The sequence below is a fragment of the Pseudopipra pipra genome, chromosome 3 (assembly GCF_036250125.1).
Source record: "Pseudopipra pipra isolate bDixPip1 chromosome 3, bDixPip1.hap1, whole genome shotgun sequence".
Taxonomy (NCBI): domain Eukaryota; kingdom Metazoa; phylum Chordata; class Aves; order Passeriformes; family Pipridae; genus Pseudopipra; species Pseudopipra pipra.
In genome coordinates this window covers 45,649,380-45,674,258 of record NC_087551.1, presented here as the reverse complement: position 1 = coordinate 45,674,258, position 24,879 = coordinate 45,649,380, and the positions used below count along the sequence as shown (strand labels likewise).

General features: G+C 35.1%; 1 protein-coding gene across 3 annotated transcripts in view; it reads right to left on the bottom strand.

Moving 5' to 3' along the window:
• PDE10A (phosphodiesterase 10A) overlaps positions 1–24,879 on the bottom strand; it is a 350,481-nt gene that overhangs the window by 10,005 nt on the left and 315,597 nt on the right. For all 3 annotated transcript variants that reach the window (XM_064648955.1, XM_064648954.1, XM_064648956.1), the window contains exons 11-20: positions 24,189–24,331; positions 21,915–22,007; positions 21,142–21,328; positions 19,656–19,798; positions 17,569–17,652; positions 14,343–14,493; positions 11,581–11,736; positions 8,210–8,382; positions 6,132–6,243; positions 1,879–1,959 (exon numbers count right to left, since the gene is read on the bottom strand). In XM_064648955.1, the coding sequence (XP_064505025.1) occupies positions 1,879–1,959; positions 6,132–6,243; positions 8,210–8,382; positions 11,581–11,736; positions 14,343–14,493; positions 17,569–17,652; positions 19,656–19,798; positions 21,142–21,328; positions 21,915–22,007; positions 24,189–24,331 (1,323 nt within the window). The remainder of the gene's footprint in view (positions 1–1,878; positions 1,960–6,131; positions 6,244–8,209; positions 8,383–11,580; positions 11,737–14,342; positions 14,494–17,568; positions 17,653–19,655; positions 19,799–21,141; positions 21,329–21,914; positions 22,008–24,188; positions 24,332–24,879) is intronic.

The following is a 24,879-nucleotide window of genomic DNA, read 5'->3' as shown; positions in this document are numbered from 1 at the left end:
CAAATCCTCAGTGCAAGCTTCACAATAGGAAGACACCAAACTCAGAGACCTTAAATCAGTTGTGCTGCAAAGGGTGTAAAGCACAACTGATCCAGGCACCCAAGTGAGAGGAATAGCTAAGTAAAGGTTACTTTTATCAAAGATGAGTATTTGAGAGAGAAGTAGTTATTTTCAGAGATTACATGTTTATACAAATCCTCATTTCCTAAACATCATTGTCATTTAAATAACATGTTAATGCTTTAGTTAAAATAGTAAAAATACTCATTAATTATTTTTGCTAGAGCCCAGCAAAATGGAGGATAACAGTTTACTAAATTCTTCAGTCTCTTCATAAATACTGGAAGGGCTGCTTTTACAGATTCATACACATCCTAAATCTCACATTTTTCTATAATGTTGTAAGGTACAGAAACTACCAATATACTAGTGAAGTTGGCTTTTAATGTCCTGTTTAGTTCAATATTTTACTGTTATACTACTATGAAGCATGAAACAGAGCACAAAGTAAAAGAGAATCTGATGAAGACAGTACCTGAACAATACTTATTAGAATTTAAAGAGACAAAAAGCTTGTTTCTTAGATCTTTCACTTCATTAACAATTCTCTTACAAATGCCAAGATATCTGTACATACTGTAATATCATGTACTTTTCAAGATGTTCAAAGATAACTAAAATAGTGCGTGGAAAAATAAACCAAATGCAGAAAAATGTTTCTTCTCATTTTAAGCTTGTACTGAACACACAAATTTAGTATGTTAACTGCCAATTCCTTACTATAATAAGGTGTTTTTAATAAGTTTTTAAGCTAAAATATGATACAGCATATGGAGTAAAGTGCCAAAATACAAAAATTTCAGTAGTTTTGTTTAGCAATCTACCATGATTTTGTGATATGTTGTAATATATAATTTTAAATATTATTATTAATTTCAGAGTTCAAAAAATGCTTTGTGAGTGCTAACAACTGACACAACATCAGAGGCCACTGAAATAAAAACACCTTTTATACATATAGAGATATATGTATGGACAATGAACAATTTACAGTTATTTTTCTCTACTCAGATAATCAAAGGACAAGCTACCTTTTTTGTTTATCCAAAAAATTATTTCCAAGACTTTTTTCCCCTTTAAATTGTGCTTACAAAATTCCAATTTTCCCTAGAGAAAGCATAAAACTCAGTCATTTCTGCACACTTGTGCACATGAAAATCAGAACCCAAAGATTTGGAAAACTAGACAATTGAGGCTCTTAGAAATACACCCTTTATTGCTTATCCCCAAGAAACTCTTCACATTCATTATTTTATGAATGTCAAAAAGCAGTGGTTGTAGTTATCCAAATAACTAATGAAGAAGTATTTGTCTAAAATTGCAAATATTTTGAAATCTAAACCTGAATATTTTAACCAAGAACAAAGAATAAATTTCATTTTATACTCAGGATAAAACTGAGTAGCAAAACCTTTTAGCTAAGAGCTGAAGCAACCATTTACTAAGATAAAAAGTGTTACTGACACTCCTCAAAATTGTAGGTGATTGTGGTTTGAGCTAGAGTTACAAGTACAAAGAAGAGAGAAAGTGACAACAGCAAAGAGCACGTTGTCATTCAAGTAAAAATTTGAAAACAAGTTTTTCATTGCTACTTAAAAAATTAACGGTTTTGCATGCAGAACATAGAATTCAGCAGTCTGCATACCCTAATTTCAAACGCAATTTTCACTAATATATGAAATGTTTTTTCCATATATATAGTGTTTATTAACACTATATCATAACTATGGTATGTATGTATGTGTATATATATATATGTGTGTATATATATATATACACATACTGTAACATGTACCATTTTACTGAGAGAGTTCATACCTGACCCTGAGGGACTTCATCTTTCTTGTCTCTGTCCATCATAGGAATAGGCTGGATACCTGTTTTCTTCATTTCATCGCCCTGGAGAAAAGCAAATCAAGACTAGTGAGACCCAAATTATTTTCCATCTTCTATTCTTTGTCAATCTAAAAATCCAGAATTTAAAATAATGTGTGGTACAGTTCTGAGGCAATTTCAGAAAAATGTCTAAGGAGAGTAAGGAGTGACTCATTTTATACATTCGCCTAAATGACAATGTTAATCACAGATGCTGAAAATTAAGTCTTTAAGTCAATATACACATATTTGCCTTGTTTCCAAGTATGTCTCCATAACAAAAAGCAACTGGAAGAATAAAACCAAAGAAATTCTATTGTGTTCCATTCATACTTACTCTCATCTTTCAAAACATTGCCTGTTTAAAGCACCATAATACAATGACCAATAGAATACAACCCACCAATGCAAGGAAAAGCTGAGTAAAACCAGACGAATTCATATTATGCCCTCTTTGTCAACAATTTAGTCTTTTTCACCATGCTACTTTGAAGAAGTTGCCTGTCAAACAACTGTCTTTTCTTTAAGTACCTACATTCATGGGAAGAATACTGGGAAAGATGCAGTGTATCCAAAGGCCACATATATGTAATGTACAAGAGAAAACTCTCTCCCTATACTTCGGCCATTACCAGCAGAGCAGCTAGAACACGTTTCTGAGCCCTATATTGGGCCTTGAAAACAATTGCTCCTTAAAAATCCATAAGTAGCTGGCTACTTTCCATAACAAATTGAAGTTTTCCAAGTCTTATGCCTCAATTGCCTTGTCAAAACACCACAGATGTTTAATCTTGAGGGGGAAAGGCAACTACAGCAATGGTGGTTTATATCTACTGCCCACATCTGAGATTCCAAAGTGATCTTCAAATTACTAATCTTATGTATTGGCAAGGTTTTGGTAGTGGGGGAGGCTAGAGAAGTGACTTTGGTGACTTCTGTGAGAAGATGCCAGAAGCTTCCCCCATGTCCAACAGAACCAACGCCAGCACAATGAGGGCTGCTATGGAGAAAGTTAACTCCAACCCAGCCAGACCCAATACACTTTAGTTAGGGAGAATGCTTATGCAGGATAGCTGCTCATACAATATTTCCTTATCTGTGTCCTTTAATGTGAGATTCAGCCTACAGAGGTTTAGCTATCCGAAAGCTTGGGATATTCCCTAAGTCTGTGTTCTATCTTTCTGCTACAGTTACTGAAGATATCTCCAGAACACATTTTATTACATCTTATAAGATTCTCAAAGCCACATTTTAAGTGCCAATGTGCCTTTCCAAGGGAAGATTTTGCTACCTTTACTCAAAGAGAAGTTTGCGTTATAATAAATTGACTCTGGTCTGAGCAGAGCATCTTTCTGTTTGAGTGTCTTGCAAATACCTTGAGTCTAGAGAAAATGGGGACTTCTGGAAGTCAATTCCCTCTTGCATATTTGGCCTCAACATCACTTATTAACTACAATCCTGTTCAATTAACCAACAAGAGTTCTAATCAGGAAGCTATTTTTTAATTGATGTCTATATTATTCTCTGCATTATTTCTTTCACCAGGTAGTTAAGAGAGTCTCAAATCATGGAATGTAGTCTCTCTTAGATATTTTGCTGTTGAAAGAAACAAAGGGAAAGGCCTCATTCCTCAGCTGAGGGGGGAAAAAAAAAGACACCTGTAACAATTCCAAGCACAGAACAATTATTATTTAGGAACTGTAAGCAAATATCACTTTCGTATGTCCCCAGTAAATAATATTTAATTTTTTTCCATTTGGTTGAAGTATTGCAATTGACTGATCCAAGACTGTTCTATGGCTACCACAGTCTCAATGATAAGAACCTTAACACTAAACCATTTAGCATCATATGATTTTAAGCAATTTGATTAACATAATATTAAGTGCCTGAGAAACACTTGAATTCAGAACTTTGAGAAAGCTTTCCAGCCTCTGACTGATTATAGAAAAACTGAACAAATCTCAGATTAATCTTCACCCTTTCATATGCACTACAAACACAAGTTTTTAATGTTCAGTATGAGAACATATATATGATACACTGTTATAAAAAATACTGCTTTTATCTTCATGGTTATGATCACAATCAGAAAGTTAAACTTGAAATTTTAACCCAAAAAGTTTGTATCACACTTGCAGTATAGCTGTAATAAATGGCTTATAAGTCTCTTAAAAAATACTGCAGAAAGGGTTTAACAACTGCCTCATATCTCATACCACAAAAAAAAAAAAAAAAATCACAGCAGACATATTTATACAAGTTACTAATCCTATATAATCCTATATAATTGATAAGCAACATATTATTTTCCTTGAATTGTAGCACTCTGAGAAAGTTTCATGTTATCAAGGCAGAACTTAGCGGAAGACACCAGCTATACTGGGTTTCAATAAAAAAGAGATCAGTGTGACATACCACAAAATTGCTGCAACCTCTTCAGGAGTTATTGTTTTAGTTAATGATTACACAAAGAAGAAATATTATAAAACCACTCTGATTACATCATTCAACACATTAAGATTATGAACTCAAGTAGTGATTACAAGCAGTAGTTTATCCTTCTCTTAGAACTGTAATATTCTATTCTACTTGTAACTTATGTAATGCAACCATTCAATATAGTTAAATACACTTTTCTAGAGGTAACTACGTAACAATTTATGCAGTGAAACACAATCTAATCTTTCTATACCTGTGGCTGGATCTGTCAGCCACCCTGTCTGGATGACAGTATATTCAATTTCTGCTGTGTTTCAATTAATCTCCTCTTAAAAGAGGATTCAGTAAAACACCAATTACAGAATTCAATTTCTGCCAATAAATTCTAATTTACATTTGTTCCATGAAATAGCAATATATCAAGATCTACCTTGATAAACTCATCCTTGGATTACCAAAAAAGTTAAAGTCTGGATAGGCTCAATTACACCCATAATTCCATTTTTACTATTATCAACTAGAAAAAAGTTTGATTCTTCCTTCTCGACTCAATTCACAAGATTTACATTGAAAAGTCTTTTTACTTATAAGCAAAAAATTGAGTAAGTAATCACTGAGGGTCATCAACATCATATCTCCATTATACCACTCACAAGGACACTCACTTTCCAGTGCAGGGATTTCAGAAAGTGAGTTCTAAACTAGATCTTTGAGCTTATATATTTTTCAAATATTTTGTTATAGTCTGAGCTGTTTATAATTAAGAGAATGAGAACATGTGAATACTAAAGACATGCACAAGCCGTGCACATCTGGTATTTCATAATGAACATGCAACAGGCAGAATAACAATCTCCACACTATATGCATGCTACGTCAATTCCATGGGTCTGATTTCTATTTTATGCCTGTGTAAAACAGAAATAAGCCCACTGAACATTGCAGACTTTCACAGGGCACATAAGAGAACAACACTTCATCCTACATACATGCAGTAGTAGTTCTGAAAATACAACGTATTTTCTAAAGTTGCATAACTCAGCTCTATGCCACAACTTCAGAATTTATTCCTTATTTCTAAAGTGGTCAGTTCCACTTTAAAAATTAAACAATGAGAACATTTACTCCTCAGCATAAAACATGTGGGAGATTGAATCTTTACTTGTGAACACGATTATATTAGTACAGCTCAATGCCTTATTTCAATTCTCAGTACATCTTAAGTACATCTTCAGTATATTAAAAACTCAGCTCTATCTGAGACCCAGTTGTTGAGCTGGCTCACAAAGAAGATTCAAATGGTCAGATGAGGAAAATTTTCACGTTTGCCATATTTGCTTTAGCATTTCCTGGACTTATACTACAGCTTTATTTCAAGTATATTTCAAGGCAGCTGACCTGGAAGCTGGTTTCATATTTTGCATTTCTAAAATACAAATATATCCTTCATAAAACTACAGTTAGTGACCCAAAAGACCTTCCAGACTTTCTTCTGTGTTCTGTTGCTTGGTCACGTTATGTCAGGACATACTTTCTACATTTCCTTTAACACAAAGGAAACACTGCCTGAAAATTAGATATCTAACTCAGCTCTTTAAATAGCTTCAGAGTAAACAACAAACACGTGCCTGCACCAGTAAACTCTCTTCAAAACAAGCACACCAAATTATTGATCGAAAAATACTTCTGGTTGGGTTTTTTCCTTTCTGAATACTTCAATTTATAAAAAGAATAGAGAAGAGAAACACACGTACCTCAGCCCAGAACTCCGCATATATATCGTTGGCCGTCAGTCTGGTAACTGGCCACAACTTTGTTACAGAACACAAATCACAAGCCGTCATCATCAGGCCAATCACTCTATCTCTAAAATAAAATAACATTAAATTGTAAGAATTAATGATCACTCTGTAAGGTTTTTATTTGCCCTTCCTCAGGCCAATCATCAGTAATGTATATATACTACAAATTTTCTCCCACTTAGCTTGTTTCTTCCTCACTTTTTTGTGATTGATTGGTAAGGCATCGCACAAATTGTAAACTATATTCCCTGTTGTATTCCCTACATTGTTTGGAACCAGACTTCATTGACCATTCCCTACACAATCACATACACAGACCAGTCCATAGAATGCCTGCCTGTTAAAACATTCACATGCCCCTCTCTAATTTTCTGAAAATACAGTATAAGTCTATAAAAAGAAAGATGGCATATCCAGTTGCTGCATTTCTTTCTGTTCTTTAGAGAGGAAAACATTCTCCATATAAGAGAAAAAATTAGTTCTAAGTCTATTTCAAGGTACTCTGTCATTGCTTTTTTGAAATTAATCTGAACCCTGACAGGACAAGAATCCTACAGGTAACTCTGTCCTATACATTGTCAAATCTGTACACAGAGTAACTGAACATCAGTAGAATTATAATTATTATTAGAATAAGACACACACCCACACACAAATCTCATACAATCGGTTTTCTAGCACTTGTCTACTGTCCAAACCTATGGTTTGTGAATCTAAGTTTTATAAAGCAAACTGGCAAATTAATTAATGCATTCACATGTTTTTCACTCTATGGAGAAATTAGGATGACCCTTAAGGACACCTGCATCTTTGTTAACAATGCCTATTCCATGTAAAAAAGCATAGAGCTAATTAACTTGCACACAAGTGTCATGGCAGTCATTAAAACTGTACTAACAAACAAATATACTGGGGAAAAACACAAATACACAATATAATCAATAGATAAATGGCAAAGCGCAATTCCCCTGAGTTAAGATAGAGGATTCATCAGCCACAAAAGGGTCAAATTTAGTTTTCCATTGCATGTACGGTACCAACTACAAGTCTTAGATTTGTTAGCCACATTACAAACTGATGCCTATCTTGTGGCTTTGAACTGAAAATGCCCCAAAGGCAGGTAAGATTTTAAAAAATATAAACAGAATATTTAATCACACACTAAATAGTTGTTATCTTATTAAAATTTTGTAAATCCTAAATTCAAGATTTCTGATAAATTTAATTCTAAGAATTTCAGGAGCTGCTATGTCTTTGTCTTTTTAAGATGTTGAGGTTTATTAAAATCTGATAAGTTTCAGTTCCATACTAGAAAATAAGTTTTTTAAAAAACTATTTTTCCTACAGTGGTATAGTGATTTATTCAAAACTACTGGCAAAAGCCTGTAAAACTCCTCAAAGAAGACCTAAGAACAGAAGTTCCTTTTGAAAAGAAAACCGAATGATGACTCAATATTTTCTCATATTGCCTCCCTAATTTTTCCATTCATTAGATTAAGGACAGGATCCACTTTTGAGTAAAGAATCTCTGAAGGGCTGTATAGGTGCTTTAATGAAGCCTCTTATGAGACACATCTCTCATCCAGACTGCAGTTTTGCTTTTGTGAACAGTCATGTATATGAATATTTTATATTTTTTAAATCTTAGAGCTATCTTAAATCCCAAAGGTTGAGATCTGACCACAGTTTTTCTCTAAAAAACATGTTGACTGAATAATAGAAATATTGACATAAAAATAAAACAAAGTAATTACTGCAGTAGGCTTTTTTCCCCAACACCTAACCGCCTGTGCACCAAACTTCCCTCTGCAGATGACCTGTCACTGAACTGTGCAGATGACACCCAAAGGCAGGGTCAATGCAAATATAAAGCAATGGAAATCCTTGGTACATATTTGGAATTTTACACACTGCTGGTCTTAGAAATCAAATATATAAGAAAATTACTGTTCAGAGACAATTAAAAAAAAAAAAAGGTTTCTCCCTCTAGATTAATGCCATAGGGATCTACTACTGGCTTGCAGCTTCACCTGTGTGCTTGGTTCTTAAGGTTTAATGCTCCTGTCTGATGCAGCTCTTCAAGTTGTTTTCTATTTCCAAAATACAGGGCAAGGTCTGTGGCGATGATGGCTTTCCGGATGATCTCAAGTACTTGCTCATATTCACTGGAGCTCAGATTGGAGAAGACATTGTGCCCTTCCAGCTATGAAAAAGTAAAAAACCAATAAAAAGCACAAGCTCTAATTCTGAGATGATTTCAGTCTTTACCAGACAGGTTACAACGGTTTTACAGCCCAATGACATGTTTAGATGCAAATTCAAATGTTGACAGCCTGAAATTCCCATTTTTATCTTTCCTTTTTAAATATGGTCTAGAATAAAACCTGTGACTAAACCATTAATTTGTTTTCGGGACTGCTCCTTCTGAAGCCTCAAGGTATTACTAGAGAAAAATGCTAGCTTTTTCTTCTGTGATTTATAAGTATTACAGACTCAGTCTAGACTGTTAGCTTGGAAACTTGTGGACCAATCCTGGTCCTGAGTACTGCATGGTCAAGTTGGTAAACTGAGTGCCTGATTCACTTTAGCACAATTTTGATACTGCATAACATAGAGTATGGATAAAGAAAAGAAGTTGAAAGTACTAAATAATTTTCTTTTCCTAATGTTCCAAATGAAATGTGCCCAGAATTGATGCATTTACTGACATAATTTTCCGTATAGAAATAAAGATAATTATTTTAATGTATAGGACCATCTAGGGGAAAAGGCTGCTTTGTTCAACCTTGAGTTAACTGACTCATAAACTAAAGACGATGATTTCCACTGTGGGAGTTCTGGCAACACACCACTGTTGTCCCTTTTCAATTTCCACTATGTATTATTGAGCATTTAACTGACAATATCCATGCACTGTGATAGCTCAAGAAGCTATGCAGCAAATGTGGGTAGAGTCCTTCCCAAATCTTTGTTCGTGAAGCCTAGCCATGATGATATCACATTTTGAAAAGTCAACACTATTCGTTGTCTCTAAGATTTGGAAAACAACTTGTCAAAAGTCTTCCTACTGTTGAGAGGAAGCAGAGAAAGAATGAGCCAGCCATGTCAAGGTGTGCACATTCAGAAACAGAAAATATTATTAAAATATATCAAATGCAGATATGTTTTGACATTTAATTGGCATTTGGGCTGAAGCTCATAAAAAGTTTCCCTCATTTTCGTCAAGCATTTACATAATTTGCTCAAAATAAATCCTCTGCAGTACAATTAGGCTTGGTTTCTTTCACCATCCAGAATGTAAACATCACTTTCCAATATTTTTACTTAGACAAGTAGATTTATTGGGAATAATGAATAGAAAATACAATCCATCTGTGTCTCAATGCTCCTCTGCCAGATTCCTAAGTCACAGAACATGGTGTTTTAAAAAACAAAAAAAAGGTTCAGAATATTTTAACCTATCATCAACATTTTGGGAGTACGAAATTACTACTATCAGTTTTCATGATCTATGGTTTTGGGGACCCTTTCCTCCCCAACCTTGCTGCCTAATCCATGAGAACAGGATTTGTCCTAATTTGTCCTAATATTTAAATTATTCTAGATTCTACTCTCATGCTTTAGAAGCTGCACTCTCAGAAAGACCACTGTGACAGCTTCTATTCATACTGATTCTGTTAGGTACTGACAGAAGCTGCGAGTTATGAGCATGTCACTTAGGCTTTTGAGCAGTACATACAAAGTACAACTCCCAAGATTTTGTTCTTTCCCTGCTGAGCTAAAGCTAGTGAACAGAATCTTCTCTATTCCTAGGTATGGTGTACACTAGAACTGCAAGTGGATGAGCAAAGCAGCTCTACAATTTCAAGCAGTTAAAAGAACTGCAGGTTAGTAACGTAAAATTAAAACTCATTCAGATAAACCCTAAAGAGTTTGGTGGGTCCAGGAATTCAGTAAGGCTTTTTGATTCAAATGAAAAACAGAAAGTCCAAAATGCTGCTCTAATTTGTCTTTGCTTCTAATTACCACCCATGGGGTGCTTTGGTAGCTGGTGTCTCGAATCCACTCTATAGCCTTGATCACTTATCCCCCTTTCCTGACACTAACAGCAAGGCTAGGAAGTAGCAGGGAAGCAAAAGGGTTCCCTGTCTTCTTGGAAAATGGGACTTTCATCGATTACTACATTTCTGCCAGAAAAATGCAAAATGGTTTGGACAGGGAAGTGTTAATGACTGAGGAACATGCTCACTGTGCACAAACTCACATGAGGAATGAACACTAAACATCTAATGCCATACCAGCGCTGAAGGATTCAATTATACCCTCCTACATGAAGGAACATTCAGAGATAAAGCTTCTATTCTGTGATTAAATGTGTATAATACCTAAAACCATAATCACAAGACGTGCTTCTGAATACAATAGAGAATATGTATTTTTCCTAAAAATTGATTAGGTATTTAAGAAAATAAATATCTTTTCCCTGAAAGACCACAAAGAAAGAAAAGTTAACAATGAATTAGTGGCTCAGTAGCATGGTAAGGCTGTGCATTGAGTGTGTGCATGGTAAACTAAAACCACTGAGTACAAGTATATTATGGACTGGTTGTTGGTTTCATGAGTGAGAGTTCTCACTCTTCTAACTGAAAAAAAAATTCCACTAATGAAAAAATATCTGTGTGTCAGTAGCACACCTGGATTTCCCAAAATGTATCTGCATGCATTCTTGTAGTTTTGTGTTCATTAAACAGACACATGATCTCATATTAGGAACTCTCTTTCACAGAATATTACCTTATTCATTTTTTTATTTCAAATTGCTGAGTAACAAAGAAGCACAGGATAACATAATGAAATAAGTTTATGATTTTCATGCGTGCAAAATTAACATTTCCTCTTTCATGCCACACATTTAATGTTCACAGAATTTATTACAGCATATTTTCAAGCTTCTCATGCAAAAAAAACCTCAGTATTTGAGGTTTTTTTCAGAATTTCAGGATGGTTGAAGACTTTGTCACAGTCCAATATGATGGAAATATCTAAGTGAGAAACTGATTTTTCATTTTCAAAGTTCCTATTCCACATGGTCACAGGAAAAAGCCTCATTGACCAGAAGCTAAAATCTCCAAAGGAAGGCCATAAACAAAGGTCTTCAAATACGCAATACTTTTTATAACCTCAAGATTTTGAGAAAGCTATGTTTTGCATGATTTTTGAATGCTTGGATTGCTAATTGTAAAACCTGGCTTGCTGTAATAAATCTTCCATTCTTCTAAATGAGTACTACAGTCCAGACACTAAATTATGCATGCTTCAGAAAATCTACTGGGTAATGATGTGATTCCTATTTTTGCCACTGGACTCTCCTGCACAGAAGATACAATTTCAATAATCCTACCTGCAGGATGGACACAGTCTGCGAGAAGTGGTGCTGTTCCATTGTTGACGTGGAATAGAGAGCAGCTAAGGGGTGATCAAATTTCTGAAGATAGCTGTTGCTGTAACCTCTGTGATCCAGGTCATGACACAGGCATGCAACTAAAAGACCTTTGCGCTACAAAAAAAAATTGACATAAGCATGAAAAGCAGGATGTATTTTCTGCCCCTAGATGTCACTCTCTACCCAAAATACTGTAGAAGTTGCATTATGCACTATCTTCAAAAAGCACATGGAGAGATATCCTTAAAATTGTGAGAAACATGACAGTGAGGACATGCTGAATTAAAATTCTTGGTCCAATTGTAATTCAAACCTTTTATATATTATGCATTTAAAAAACATTGTTGTACAATTACATACTACTGGATGGACTCCTCTTCAGAAGAAATCTGCATTTTAAACAGAGTGTGGTCATCCACTGAATCCTCATCATTTTTATTAAAACAGTAACAAGCACAGTTATTGAGTTAGAAGAAATATATAAGGTGTATGACCTCCCAGTGAAGGCAGCTGCACCGAAGTTTGATCCCAGACCTGCTTCTGCAACACTCCTCAAAGATGCTAACCAAGTCTCCTACTTGAAATTTTTTCTAGGAAGTCACTAATGTGTGCCACAATTGCTGGACAATGACAATCACAAACAAAGAAGACAGTAACTGACTTTTCTTTATTTAATTAACTCTTAATATCCTGAAGAAATGGAATCCCTGAAATCTCTCTTTCAACACACAAAATACATTGCAAAAGGTTTTCACACAGCAGGTGTGTTTTAAAAACAAATTCATTAATGTTTGTGAATTTGTCACTGTCAGAACGGAGTATCATGAAAATATCTTTATAGACCTAAGAGCTGTCTTATAGTTTGTTCTGATGAGTGTTCAGTAAGTAAGGATAAGGCTATAAAATCAGGCAGAAAAAGAATACTGATTAACCACCCATTATGCGAGCAACATCCAACCTCTACACTGCACTAACAAGTATGTCTGAGGAAAAATAGCGAACAATGATGTAACTAAAGATATTATTATAAATATACAATGTGTAGAAATAAGTTTGCAGTAACTGTAACTGTATTTCTGATTTTGAGACACTCACTTTTATTTTGAATGACGTCTTTTCAATATTGCAACTTGTGAAGTGCATTTCTAAAAAGTACATAAAAAACCCAGATGATGCAGCAGCCCACGTCCACATAGATCCTCAGGAGAAGTGGAACTCTTAGGAACATAACACCTCTATCACTTGAAGACATGCAGTAACAAGCTTGTCCCAGTCTCCATGACTCAGGAAGTCATTTTTGTCAGTCCTTCAGGATTAGACAATGCCATATCACAGTGCTCTTGACTTTGTACCCATCATCCCTGCTTGGATCCCAATTCTTTGACCACTGCAAACTGCTGAATCTATTTGTCTGTAGATCAGTGTCTCCCTTACAGTATTTCATACTTCTCTTTCCAACTCAAAGTGCACTGGTTTTCATGTCATCATCCCTCACCAAGGACCAACCCATCCTAGTTCCCCAAACTTTCCTTCAGCAGTGTCCTGTATTCTTGTTGGATTCATCTGCAGTACCAAAAAAAGGAGACTGCTCGAAAGAGCTGGAATATAGGCTGGTATAAGACACTCAAATAGATGAAGACTGGCTGGACTTTCAGGGAACAAAAACTATTTCCATCTCTCTTAGTAGCTGTCTCTTTTGCTCTCCTTTCTTTCTTACTCTGCATCTCCAAAGAGATGGACTTACTACTTGGTTAGTACTAAGTGTTATCGGAGCTTTAAATATTTCCTGAGGCTCCCCTTCACAGATTTTGTTGATAAAAGAATACTGATTTTTTTTTTCAAACTTGTATAGCTTTGCCAACACCATTTTCATATTTGTGTCAATTTTTAAGTCCCTGATTTACAGCAGGATAAAGTAGACCTTTTCAAGTGAAAGATCACTAAATTTCATTTTATTCTTACACACTGAATCGAACCTTGATTTCTACTAGCACGTTTCCTTAAAAGAGCCAAACAATTTTGACTGAAATTTTCCCAAATGAATCAGCTTAAGGAAGTTAACAGAGCTTGGAAAATTACAGTCCAGATGACTAGTATTTGTCAGAGTTATACACAGCTGAAAACAGGTTCTCCCAGTCAGAAGTTTCATGTAACATTACTAAGAGACAGCACTCCCAGTTGTACTTACCATAAATCAGAAGAAAAACAAGTGACAGGTCTTTATACTGTGTATTAACATTCTAAGCCTTCCATTTTATTATTATATCTTTTCCAGTTAGTGATTTAATTTAAAGTTTGACTCTTCTCCTTTACTCACATACAAGAACCATCTCTGCAACCCTTGTCCTTTTATTCGGGATCCCCCAGACTCCACAGGATCCAATATCCAGGGTGTTTCCCTCCCTCAGAACAGATCCAACACTTAGTTTAATTATTAAAGACTGTGGTTGCAAGTGGGCAGGGAGAACCTCAAAACTTGGATATGGACTTACAGCAAATCTGCCACAGCTTTTTCAGGAGCAGACATGAAAAATATGTCTAGAATTGGGAATCTGATTAATTCTCCTTCCTCAACCTCTCTACTCATATCCATTCTTCTATGGGGACCTTAACATACATTCTGCCCAAGCCAACAACAAAACTCTAGCTTAGAAAATGTACTTGTATGAGAGCTGATAGCTCTGATGAGGTGTAGTAACTGATACCATCCTGTCACCTACCTCTAGATCAGTGAAAAGCCCCTGGTTGTTCTGAAGTATGGCATACATGCAATGTGCAACGGTAACTGCATGCTTCCAGTTGTGGTAGGGCACACGGCGATAATTCTTCTTTACAGACATAGTAAATCGGCACAGCTTTTCAAGTTCAAAGCTAGGAAGAAATTAATTTGGTCAGAGACAAGAAATAAGAACAGGAAAAATAACCAACAGAGGAGAAAAGATGCTCTTTGATTTACTTTTCTTGCGAAAGTACTCTCACTGTGGATGACTCATTGAATGACATGAAGAGTCATTCGTAGAATCACAGAATCATAGAATCAACCAGGTTGGAAAAGACCTCCAAGATCATCAAGTTCAACCCTTGATCCAACACCGCTGTGGTTACTAGACCATGGCACTAAGTGCCACATCCAGTCTCATCTTAAAAACCTTGAGGGATGGTGAATCCACCACCTCCCTAGGCAGCCCATTCCAGTGTCTGATTACTCTCTGTAAAAAATTTCTTCCTAATATCCAACCTAAACCTCCCCGGCACAGCTTAAGACCATGCCCTCTTGTCCTACTGCTGGTTGCCTGGGAGAAGAGACAAACCCCCACCTGGTTACAACTTCTTTTCAGGGAGTTGTAGAGAGTGATGAGGTCTCCCCTGAGCCTCCCTGAGTGTGGATACCTGACAATGGTCTCAGTTTAATCTGTTCAGGAACATAAGTCATGCCACCCAGCTCAGTCAACACAATTGCATGACCTTCCCTGCTCCCAGAAACTTGAAGTGTGATTTCTTTCAGTAGTGATCAAAGCAGAAAATTCAGGTTTTTTTAAGCAAAGGACACAGAAGAAATCAACCTGTTTAAATAGAAATGCTCCATTGTTGAAATTGTGAAAAAAGGAAGATATTCTTTTTCTAATACTTTTAGATTTTTTTTCCAGTTTGGCCAAACAGAACTGAAATTCACATTTCATTGTTAATTCACTTCTCACCAAAAAACATTTTGCTAAGTAACTGCTGGTCAATCATATAAATGCCCAAAACTATAGCAATTAGGGGATTATTTCTTACAAGATTTTCTGATATATTTTTGCTTTTAATATAGACAAGGAAAATTAATTTAGGAATAAGAGTGTTTTCACTAAGGTAATAATAAAAAGTAATAAAGTTTTTGTTATGTTTGGCTTATGTGCTCATCAAAAACACCTTTGAGTGTAGTGCCAGAGTTCTGCATAGCCTTTACTAAACTTCATTTGCCAATGTTCCTTTGAAAGGAAAGCTAAATACTTTTTGTTTACAGATAGGAAATTCAGGCACAGATTAGGTATCAGGTAACATTTTCTAAAGTACCTCATCTGAGCAGCCTGGGGTGAAAAAGGAAAATTAAACTTGAGTCCAGAATTGAACTGCAGGTGCCAGAGTCCCAGATCATTGACTTTTCATCTCATAAAAAGATCAGTTTTCCCTTACTCTCATTTTTTCCCCTGTTACTGGGATTTGACTTCCTTTTATGTTCCATGTTTTGATAATTTCTTGGGTATATCAGGAAAGTGGTACTAATGTTGTAGTTTTGCAGTACATGTGAGCTGAGAAAAAAAAAGCTGAATATCTCCGAGCTATATTTAAAAATATAAACATATATACTGCGTGGAGCCAATTCTATAGAAATACATATTTCTCTAGCTGTATGCTGAGCAAGGTCATTATTATTCTTATCCTTAGTCAGACATTAGTAAAAACAGAGGCATATTGTCTTTCAAAAAGATTTAGGCTTTCTTTTTTTAATTGTAGAAAGTCAGAAACTCTAGAACAATTCATAGAACTATTGTTTAAAGTAGTACATCATAATTCAGAATATCACAATAGTAACTTCCATTTACATCCAATATAATTTCAATGGTTATTAAATAATATTACAGTTATAGCTAAAGGGAAAACCATTATCAATGATGTTTCAACATAGAACACTATTACTTCCTCTGATGCTGTATTTTGTACACTTGATTGAAGTAGTAAAATATTATTTCTTCAAAGGAGTAAAGAAAATGTAGTGGGTATTATAGACTTTTGTCTGAAATCCACTCTGGACAGGACAATTATACCTTTTATAGGTAAATACTTAAAGGCACAACCTTACTCCTCAATATACTAAAAAGCAAATTTTAGTCTTAAAATATTTGTATTTGTTTCGAAGGGTTGAGAAGTTTTGTTCTTTCAGAAATTAAATACAAGTCCAGTCCCAACAGCCTCTTTTTCAAATATTTTCCTCATTTTTGTTTCCTTAACTTTATATGTGAAAGCTGAGACTCATTTGAAAAACATCAAGTAGATATCAATTCTTTCTCATTGAAGTCACACTTTGAAAGGAAGAGACTGGGAGTCAGAGAGGGAACAGAACCTAGCTGAAAATCTGAACCCCAGTGCTGCATCCACAGCCATTCAGTCAGCAATGGAAACAATCTAATTACACTGAGCAGTAGAGAACTCTATTTAGAACAGTCACCCATTTTGCAGCATTGAGGAAGACAGACCCACCCAGTTAGTAAGATAAAATGAAGCACCAGAAAATATTTCCCAAATGTTGCTCCCTTTTGTAGGGAGATACTTCTCCTTTCAATTGACCACCTACAGATTTTTTTCCATAATTTGGAGTAGCTCCTTTCTTTCAGCAATGGGACATACTTAGCCAAGAGACTATTGATCTTGATAATGGACACTGAGAGAAAGGTCAATAAATGAAGCATTTCATTTGAAAATATTTCACTTCCATAATTAATGCACAACTACGCAAATAACTGATTTATTTAGCAAGATAAGATCTAACCTTGGTTTATTTTTACCATATACTCTATTAATTTCAGCAACTATATATTTGAAAAATCTGTGTTCACAATCCTTCTCTCCTTTTTCGCAAGAATGCCTTTAATGTCTTCACCACCTTCTGTCTGAAAAACAATCTCATCTCAGAACCAAACAATGCTTCTATACATTGGAAGGACAACTGTTTGGATGATACCATGAGTTTGTTAACCTGACTCTTCACAGATTTTATTAACTGAAGACCAAGAAGTTAGGACAGGAAATTCAGCTTGCTTATTACATCCCTGTACAGAATAGACATAGTAAATAAATGTCAAAGAAAATAGACCTTGAATTAGAAAATAATTACATCAAAATTTATTAATAAATAAACCCCCACAGAAATAACACAGTTGAAGCAATAGATCATATACTTCATACCAGGCTGTCCCACAGGACTGGTGAACCATGTAGACAAAAATGGCAGGCCAGACATCCTCATATGGACTGATATCAAAATGGTATCTAAGAAGAAAGTTTCAGCTTAGTAAAGACAAACACCTTTACATTTTTACTAAAAGCAGGTGAAAATGACTAGGTAATGCATATGCAGCAACTTTCACTTGTTTCTGAATACACACAGAAAACTGAATTTACAGGCTGTATTTTCCAGTAACATTAAGTTATATATTTCTGCTAAGGTCAATGGAACTACGCTCATAGGATCATAGAATCATTTAATCATTTAGGTTGGAAAATAGCCTTATGATAGCGCCCAACTGTTAGTCTTTGGCTTTGTTTAGTTAACAGAAACATATATCTTTATTTAGGGATCCATTATTTAAGTAACAGACAAAAAATCTCAGGGATGATGAGGGCTTTACAGGACCTCCTAAAGCATTTCAGTCTTTTCTCCCAGGAATTGTAAATATGGCGTCTCTAATAATATATTTACTGGCCTTCTTTTTCAATAATTTCTGTCACAAATTGTGTGAGACTTGCTTTAATTTTGATAGAGGGAAAAAATCAATTTTACTGGCTAATAGAAATCAAAATGAAATTTAAAAAATTAAACATTTATAACATATTTTTTATGTTGCATCAGCTGAAGGCTTCTCCCCTCTCCTGATATCAATATTTAGGCCTAATATTAGGGACTTGGGACAGCAGAACTGTTTGTCCTTCTATTTATTAACCCTTTCCCTGTGCCTTCTGTGCTTCAAGTCCTCTATTTCCTCTCCCTGGAACTCAGCTAACCACTTGCTTGTAATGTGTCATAATGAACAGCACAGCAGGTGTGAGACAGCTGAAGGTAGCTGAATTGCTTGGAAAATGCTTAAATGAATTCAGATTGCTTGAACTAGAGGATGCTAATGTAATTTAGAATGAAACCTGTCATCTTTACAAGTAAAATTCATTTTTTATGAGGAGGTGGGTTATATAATATCACCTAACAAAGCACAAGAAATTGTATTGCAAAGAATCAGCTTTTATTAGGGTGTAATCCTGCAAGCTGCTGATACTCTGGCATTCAAGTAAATCACTTCAGCATGTAATGAACTTTAAGCATTCCCTGTTAAGCACAGGCTCACATGCTTTGTTTGGTCACAGCTACAATGCTCAGTGCTGAACTCAAGTGAACAAGTCTGGAGATTAGATTTACAAAGGCAACTTAGATTTTGTGACTCAGTAGCTGACTTTAGACACCTGGTCACTAGTGTAGAATTTACTGTCCTGGACCAGAAAGACTGACTAAAAAATATGATTACTTGCATTGTTACATTGAGTGGGCACTGACTAATAAAATACAGATAGAGGTACATCTTCAGCACACAGCAGATACTGGAGAGCCGAAAATAACTGAATTATGTCAGAGAAAGCCTAAGAGGCTGGATGGAAAGTCCTCCTCTAAATTTAGGCTTCAACTCTAAACTCTAGCACTTGGGATTCATAATCCTGAATTATCATTTTCCCCTCCTCCAAGAAGCACAAGCAGGTGTACACACACATACATACTCGAAACTCACAAAAAAACCAAACATCTCTTACACCAATTCCCAACCCAAACCCCCAAAACACGCAACCCAGAACATCCTAGGAACAAGCTAGGATGCATGTGTTCTATTCTAAAACATATCCAAGGGAATGACATCAGGCATTTGGTCCATGTTCAGCCTCAGCCTGCTCTCTGGCTCTGAGCTGACCGTGACTTGGGATTATCAGAATGAAAGCTCAGTTCTAAAATCCTAGATAACAACTAATCATTAAAGCAACTACTGTACCTACCCATGTCTGTGGAAAATGCTGCCATTCTGAGTAGGTATTATTTTATATCTTTGAAAGATAAATTTTGTTTACAGGTCATTAAGTATAACTAAGAAAGCCAGAGATAAACACCCATGATATTGTGATAGTTCAATATTAAAAGTGCTTCCTACAAAACACTCCACTACAAATAGAAAAAAAACCCTGTCTTTTTACCAGGCTGATAAAAGATACAATTGCTGCTATATAAGAAAAATACTTACAGCTCAATTTCTTTATAAATATGTGGAGGCAGTGTACAGTGCATGAGGTTTTGCCACTCTTCTGCTGTACAAACACTATGGTAGGACAGCTTCTCCATTGTTACGCGGTAAATACACTCTGAATGACGAATTCTGTGGTACATCTGAAAAAGGGAAGTCATTTATGAATGTGAAATTTTAATAAAGGAAAAAAATTCCTGTATTCAAGCACTGATTATTAAAATACACATCTGCAAAAATGTTAGTGTTTTTGGCTGCACAACTTCACACATTAGAAAAGTGACAGATTATATGAAATTCAGTACTTCTGGAAAACTAGGCCTTCTATCGCATCATTCTGCATCTGCTCATTTGGGTAAACGTCTAAGGCTCAGCTGACGTTCCACTGCATGTGAGCTCTCCCAAGAAAGAGAATCCAGGTCCAGGAGTCAGAAACAGAGCTAATACCCTTGCAAAACGCTAACAGAAAGAAAACCGGTAACAGGGTACAATTCATATTTTCTGCCACTGCATGAATTCAGCTATTAATTGGTACAAATTACTACTACCCGTGCACAGTAAAAAGTATGTGAGATGTTTATCATGCCTACATTATTATTCAATATGAAAAATAAGTACAGTTAATTATTGAGATGTTCAGACAGTTATTGCAGCATGGCATGGTTTGTAACAAGTGAAGACATAAGTTATTACTGAAACAATCCTCTGGAGCAGTGTGCCCTGAACGGTAACATTCACCATCTGAAAAGAGTGAACTCACACACAACTGAGTGATTGCAAAGTCCAAAGTGTAATTTATATGCAGGCCTTTCTACTTGCATTGAGCCGTATGAAACAACTTTAAGTAACCGTTAACAAAATTTTCTGCCCCAGTGTACCAATGACATGATGCTGGTAAAATCACTTAATGTAAATCACCAGGCTTAACTGGCATTGCATTGTATCTTACCTCCCATGAATACACAGAGTTTTTCTGCATTTCATTTTCATTGAATTTATTGTATTTTTATACTTATATAGTAATGATCATTAAATGTTTATGTATCCTACAGGAATAGTAATTTTTGAGAGGGTAAAGGGTTTGAGAACAAAAAAGCTATCCACTCTTCTCTAGAAGCATGGATAATTATGAGTATATACCATAGCATATAAAGGTATAAATTGATCTCTGAGTATTAAGCATATGAAATTGAGAGAATACTTTCTAAAGGAAAAGAGAGGATAGATACCATTCACATTTCAGAGCTTCCTCTCTCACTTTAGCTACTCAAAATTGGTGTTTCCAGAGTATGTTTATTTCAAAAAGGATCAAATGAATCCCTCTCATCCTCTTAAAATAGAATTATTCAGCAAGGAATTCAATGATTCCTGTTTTCTTGTTAATTCAATGAAACAGATTATGAATAGTTTTAATAATCTGCAACATCAAAACACCTAAGTATTCCCATTATAACTAACAGCTTAAAAAACTGTAAATAAAACTTACATTAGCACAGTGTAAGGCTAAAGCACAAAAGACGGCAAACATTTTAAAGTTGTTCTCATCCGTTTTAGAGAAGGCACTTCCACTTATTTTGTTCACCATCTGCACAACACCTATTACACTTCCTCGGCTTACAATAGGCATGCACAGGATATTTCTGGTTGTGTACCCTGTGTAGAGGTCTACTTCTCTGGAAAGCCATAAAAGAGAAAGAAAAAGAGAAAATAATTAGTATTATTAATTAATATCTATTCCTTGATTCTCAGAAATGTTGATGAACAATATACTGAATCGTTTCAAAGTAGTCGTAACTAGTACATCCAAGAATTTCACCTCCAAAGCCCTCAAATATTTCCATCTACTGTGTTACACTTAGAAAGAACTTTTTAATCCTTTAATCTCCATTTGCAAGGTAAAAAAATAATATTTCCTCAATTATAGAGTAAGCTTTTTCATAAACTTAAAGAACATTCAAATATTTTTAGGAGTGCTATTTGTTAGTGAACAGGTTTTTCTCCCCTGAAATTAATCACATTACAGGGACACTAATAATGAAAGTTGGCAACAATCTAAATAAATTTTTCTCCATTATATTTATATTTGATAAAAATAACACTTTTTATTTGTATCTTAAAAATATCTATGATGTCTAAAGCAGGTTGCCTCCTCATTAGAGAATCACAGCTCCATGAATGCATATGAATATGAAATTTAGGCGGTCAATTTAACTAAAAGGTCTGATGAGCTATCTTCCCCTCCCACAAACAACATCCTACCTGTTAAAGCGTGGATCTGCATAGGCATCAGGGATGTTAAGGACTTCTCCGGTTCTTGCCACTTGACCAGCTATTCCTTTTTCTATAGAAAATCTGGAGAAAATAAAAGTGTGTATCAGTCACAATATGAGCTGCCTGAAAAAACATTTTTCCAGTGGAGTCTGTCTCAGGCACAGTAATGGGTATTTGTTCCCAGCCAGCGCCATTTTGTTGCTTTTGGGAGAAAAATTTTACAAGACAACAAATAGTAGTACATAATAAAATAAAAAAGCACAAACTAATAGATACTTTCTGAAAACATTTTATATAACTAGATAGTTCAGTACAAAAGATTTTATTATATGACCATTTTAGTGACAAAAATTCAAAATCTTCAATAACCCTGGAGGTTATCCCTAATAAACATAACATTTGTACAGAATCTGAGACTTCTGTTTATCTTTACAAGGTATCAATTTTATTATCACTTTTATGTATTCATTTTTTCTCTAGACACAACACAGGTAACATGGAGCTTGTTTCTTCAGGTGGCGTGTGTGTGTGGATTTGGTAAAATAAAATTTGGAAAAAGACCAGTGGAAATTTCAAAGCTAAAGATGACATGCATTTGCCATGTAGACTTTGGAATAACTAGCTTGTTTCATAACACTGAAATAATGCCATGATACTAACTGCACCCTTAATCGCCACAAGGAAGTTAAACACAACAAATATATTCCTGAGTTGAATCAGAAAAATCTACAAGTCTGTCTGGTGAGGCAATAATTTTCAATTCTTTGACCTAAAGCAGTATTAAATACAAACAGAACAGAATTTATGGAGAAAAACATGTAAAAATATGTAGAAAGAATCGTATGTGGAACACTTTGAAGTGTAACTGTACCCTGATAGTACCCTGATCCCCATCAAAGTTAGTGATAAAGCCATCAGGATTTCACCCTGCACACCTGACTATAAGTTATTTTCTGTTGCTTCTTATGATAAGTGCATCACGCCAACTTAAGTCTCCTTCCTGATGACTCAGTGTCACTTTCTTACAGATATTTAAGTTGCACTCCACTTTCAGTATACAGCACCTGTGAAATAGCTCACACCTTTGCACTCAGAATCAACATTTCAATAACATACAGATAAGACAGAAAGATATAAAAAATAAAAACAGTTATCAAGGAGTATGAAAGTGTATGTTAGAGCAGGTCAACTTCTTTAATTTACAGCACCTGCTTGCTTGTCAGTACCCAAATTGCACCAATTTTGACTCCTTCCATTCTCACTCACAGAATACTAAGTGGGAGTAAGTTTGTCTAAAGGAGTTTAAGCAACAACATGAATCACATCTCATATTGGCCCAGAACTTTAAAAGTATAAGGAGGAAATGAAAAAAGTTCTGATAAAATCCATGCTGAATATTTTAGCAAAATTTTAGTGTAAAATATTTAGTCATACACTTTTTTCCTTTTAAGAAACTACAGGTTTGAAACCTGTGTGCCTTTGAAAATATTGATCTGTATCTGTTAAGGACTCATAATTTTTGAAAAGTGAAAAATTATATGTTGACTTTGTTGGTTTTCTTCTTTCTTTTAAAAAGTACATAAGTCTAAAAATTATATAACTGTGACATGAAACAGAAATAAGCATAAATTTTAGGCAGAAAATCCTGTGTAGTCATTACCGGGCCATATACATTTTCAAATTCACCACTTCATTAATACTTCAGTATCAAAATTTTTTAAAAGTTTCAAAATAATCTAAAATCACATGAGAAAAATAAATCTAAATTACTGAACTTGAAGTCTTCAAAACCAATGACCAGTCCATACGTCATTCTACATTTGTCTAGTCCATCCATAAGAAGTATAAATTGTGATTTCCTTGCTTTGGGTGTGCTTAAATCACACAAATTTCAATTCCTCTTGGGAGCTCTCTTGGGAAAAAAGTCCCAAACTGGCAGACTATGGATTAGGTGCACCATTACCTGCACCTTTACCTACCTCAGAACACCTCTGTTTTTTTCCCAACATGATTTCCAAAAGGACCGCCTCCGGAAGACGGCATTTCCAGGAGTGACGTTATAGCTTCAGAGACGTTGTTTCGATGGCACTGCAATGTCATTCCCAGAAGTACTACCTTCTGGAGGCGGGTCCTGGTGGGAATGATATCACAGTATGACAAGTATTGTCAGGGTACCTGCAGATAGGCACAGAAACTGGGTAATAAAATGCCTGCATGTCTGTAGTTACAATGAAGCTGCATTCTTCTGCTAGCTATTCTTACCTTATTTCTTTGGTCTTCTTGAAGACAGGTTTTCCATCATTTTCTTCTCCAATATCAAAAAGGTCTGAATACAGCTCCTTATTTTTGTGGTCAACCTGGAAGAGTGCACACCTATCTGCATTCACCAGGTTTTTTGCATATATCTACAGACAAAAAATGAAAGTAGAGTTAATGGTCATGAGTTAGATTATCTTCAGTCATTTATCTGATAAAAACCTCAGTCACTGCAAGATAAAAGTTTTGAGAAATTATCCACTATGGAAGTCTGTTCAAAGGAGCAACCTTGAGGAGACAATTCAAAATTAAAGCCTTATTTGATATTGTTTTTCAAATTAAAGTGTTCTTCTCTTTGAGAAATGCGGGAATATCTTTAGAGACTTGAATATTTGCTAAAAGAAAATAGGCTTTCCTATTAAATTATTTTTCAAGTACAAGGAAGGCTTTTCAAAATAGTACCTTTCCTCCTTCTATGTTTTGATACAATTCATCTTGACTTGATTTTAAATAGATAAGTTATATCAAGACCTAAGAACACTTTTGGCTTTTTGACTTTATCTTCAGTGCAAATGATTGACCTCTAGTCCTTGCTACAGACAGTAACTTCTTCAGCAGTGCTTTGCAGCATGTAGCAAATTGAATTTAGGAAGAAGGAATCAATACAACAAGCTGAAATAAAAAGAAAACTAGAAGT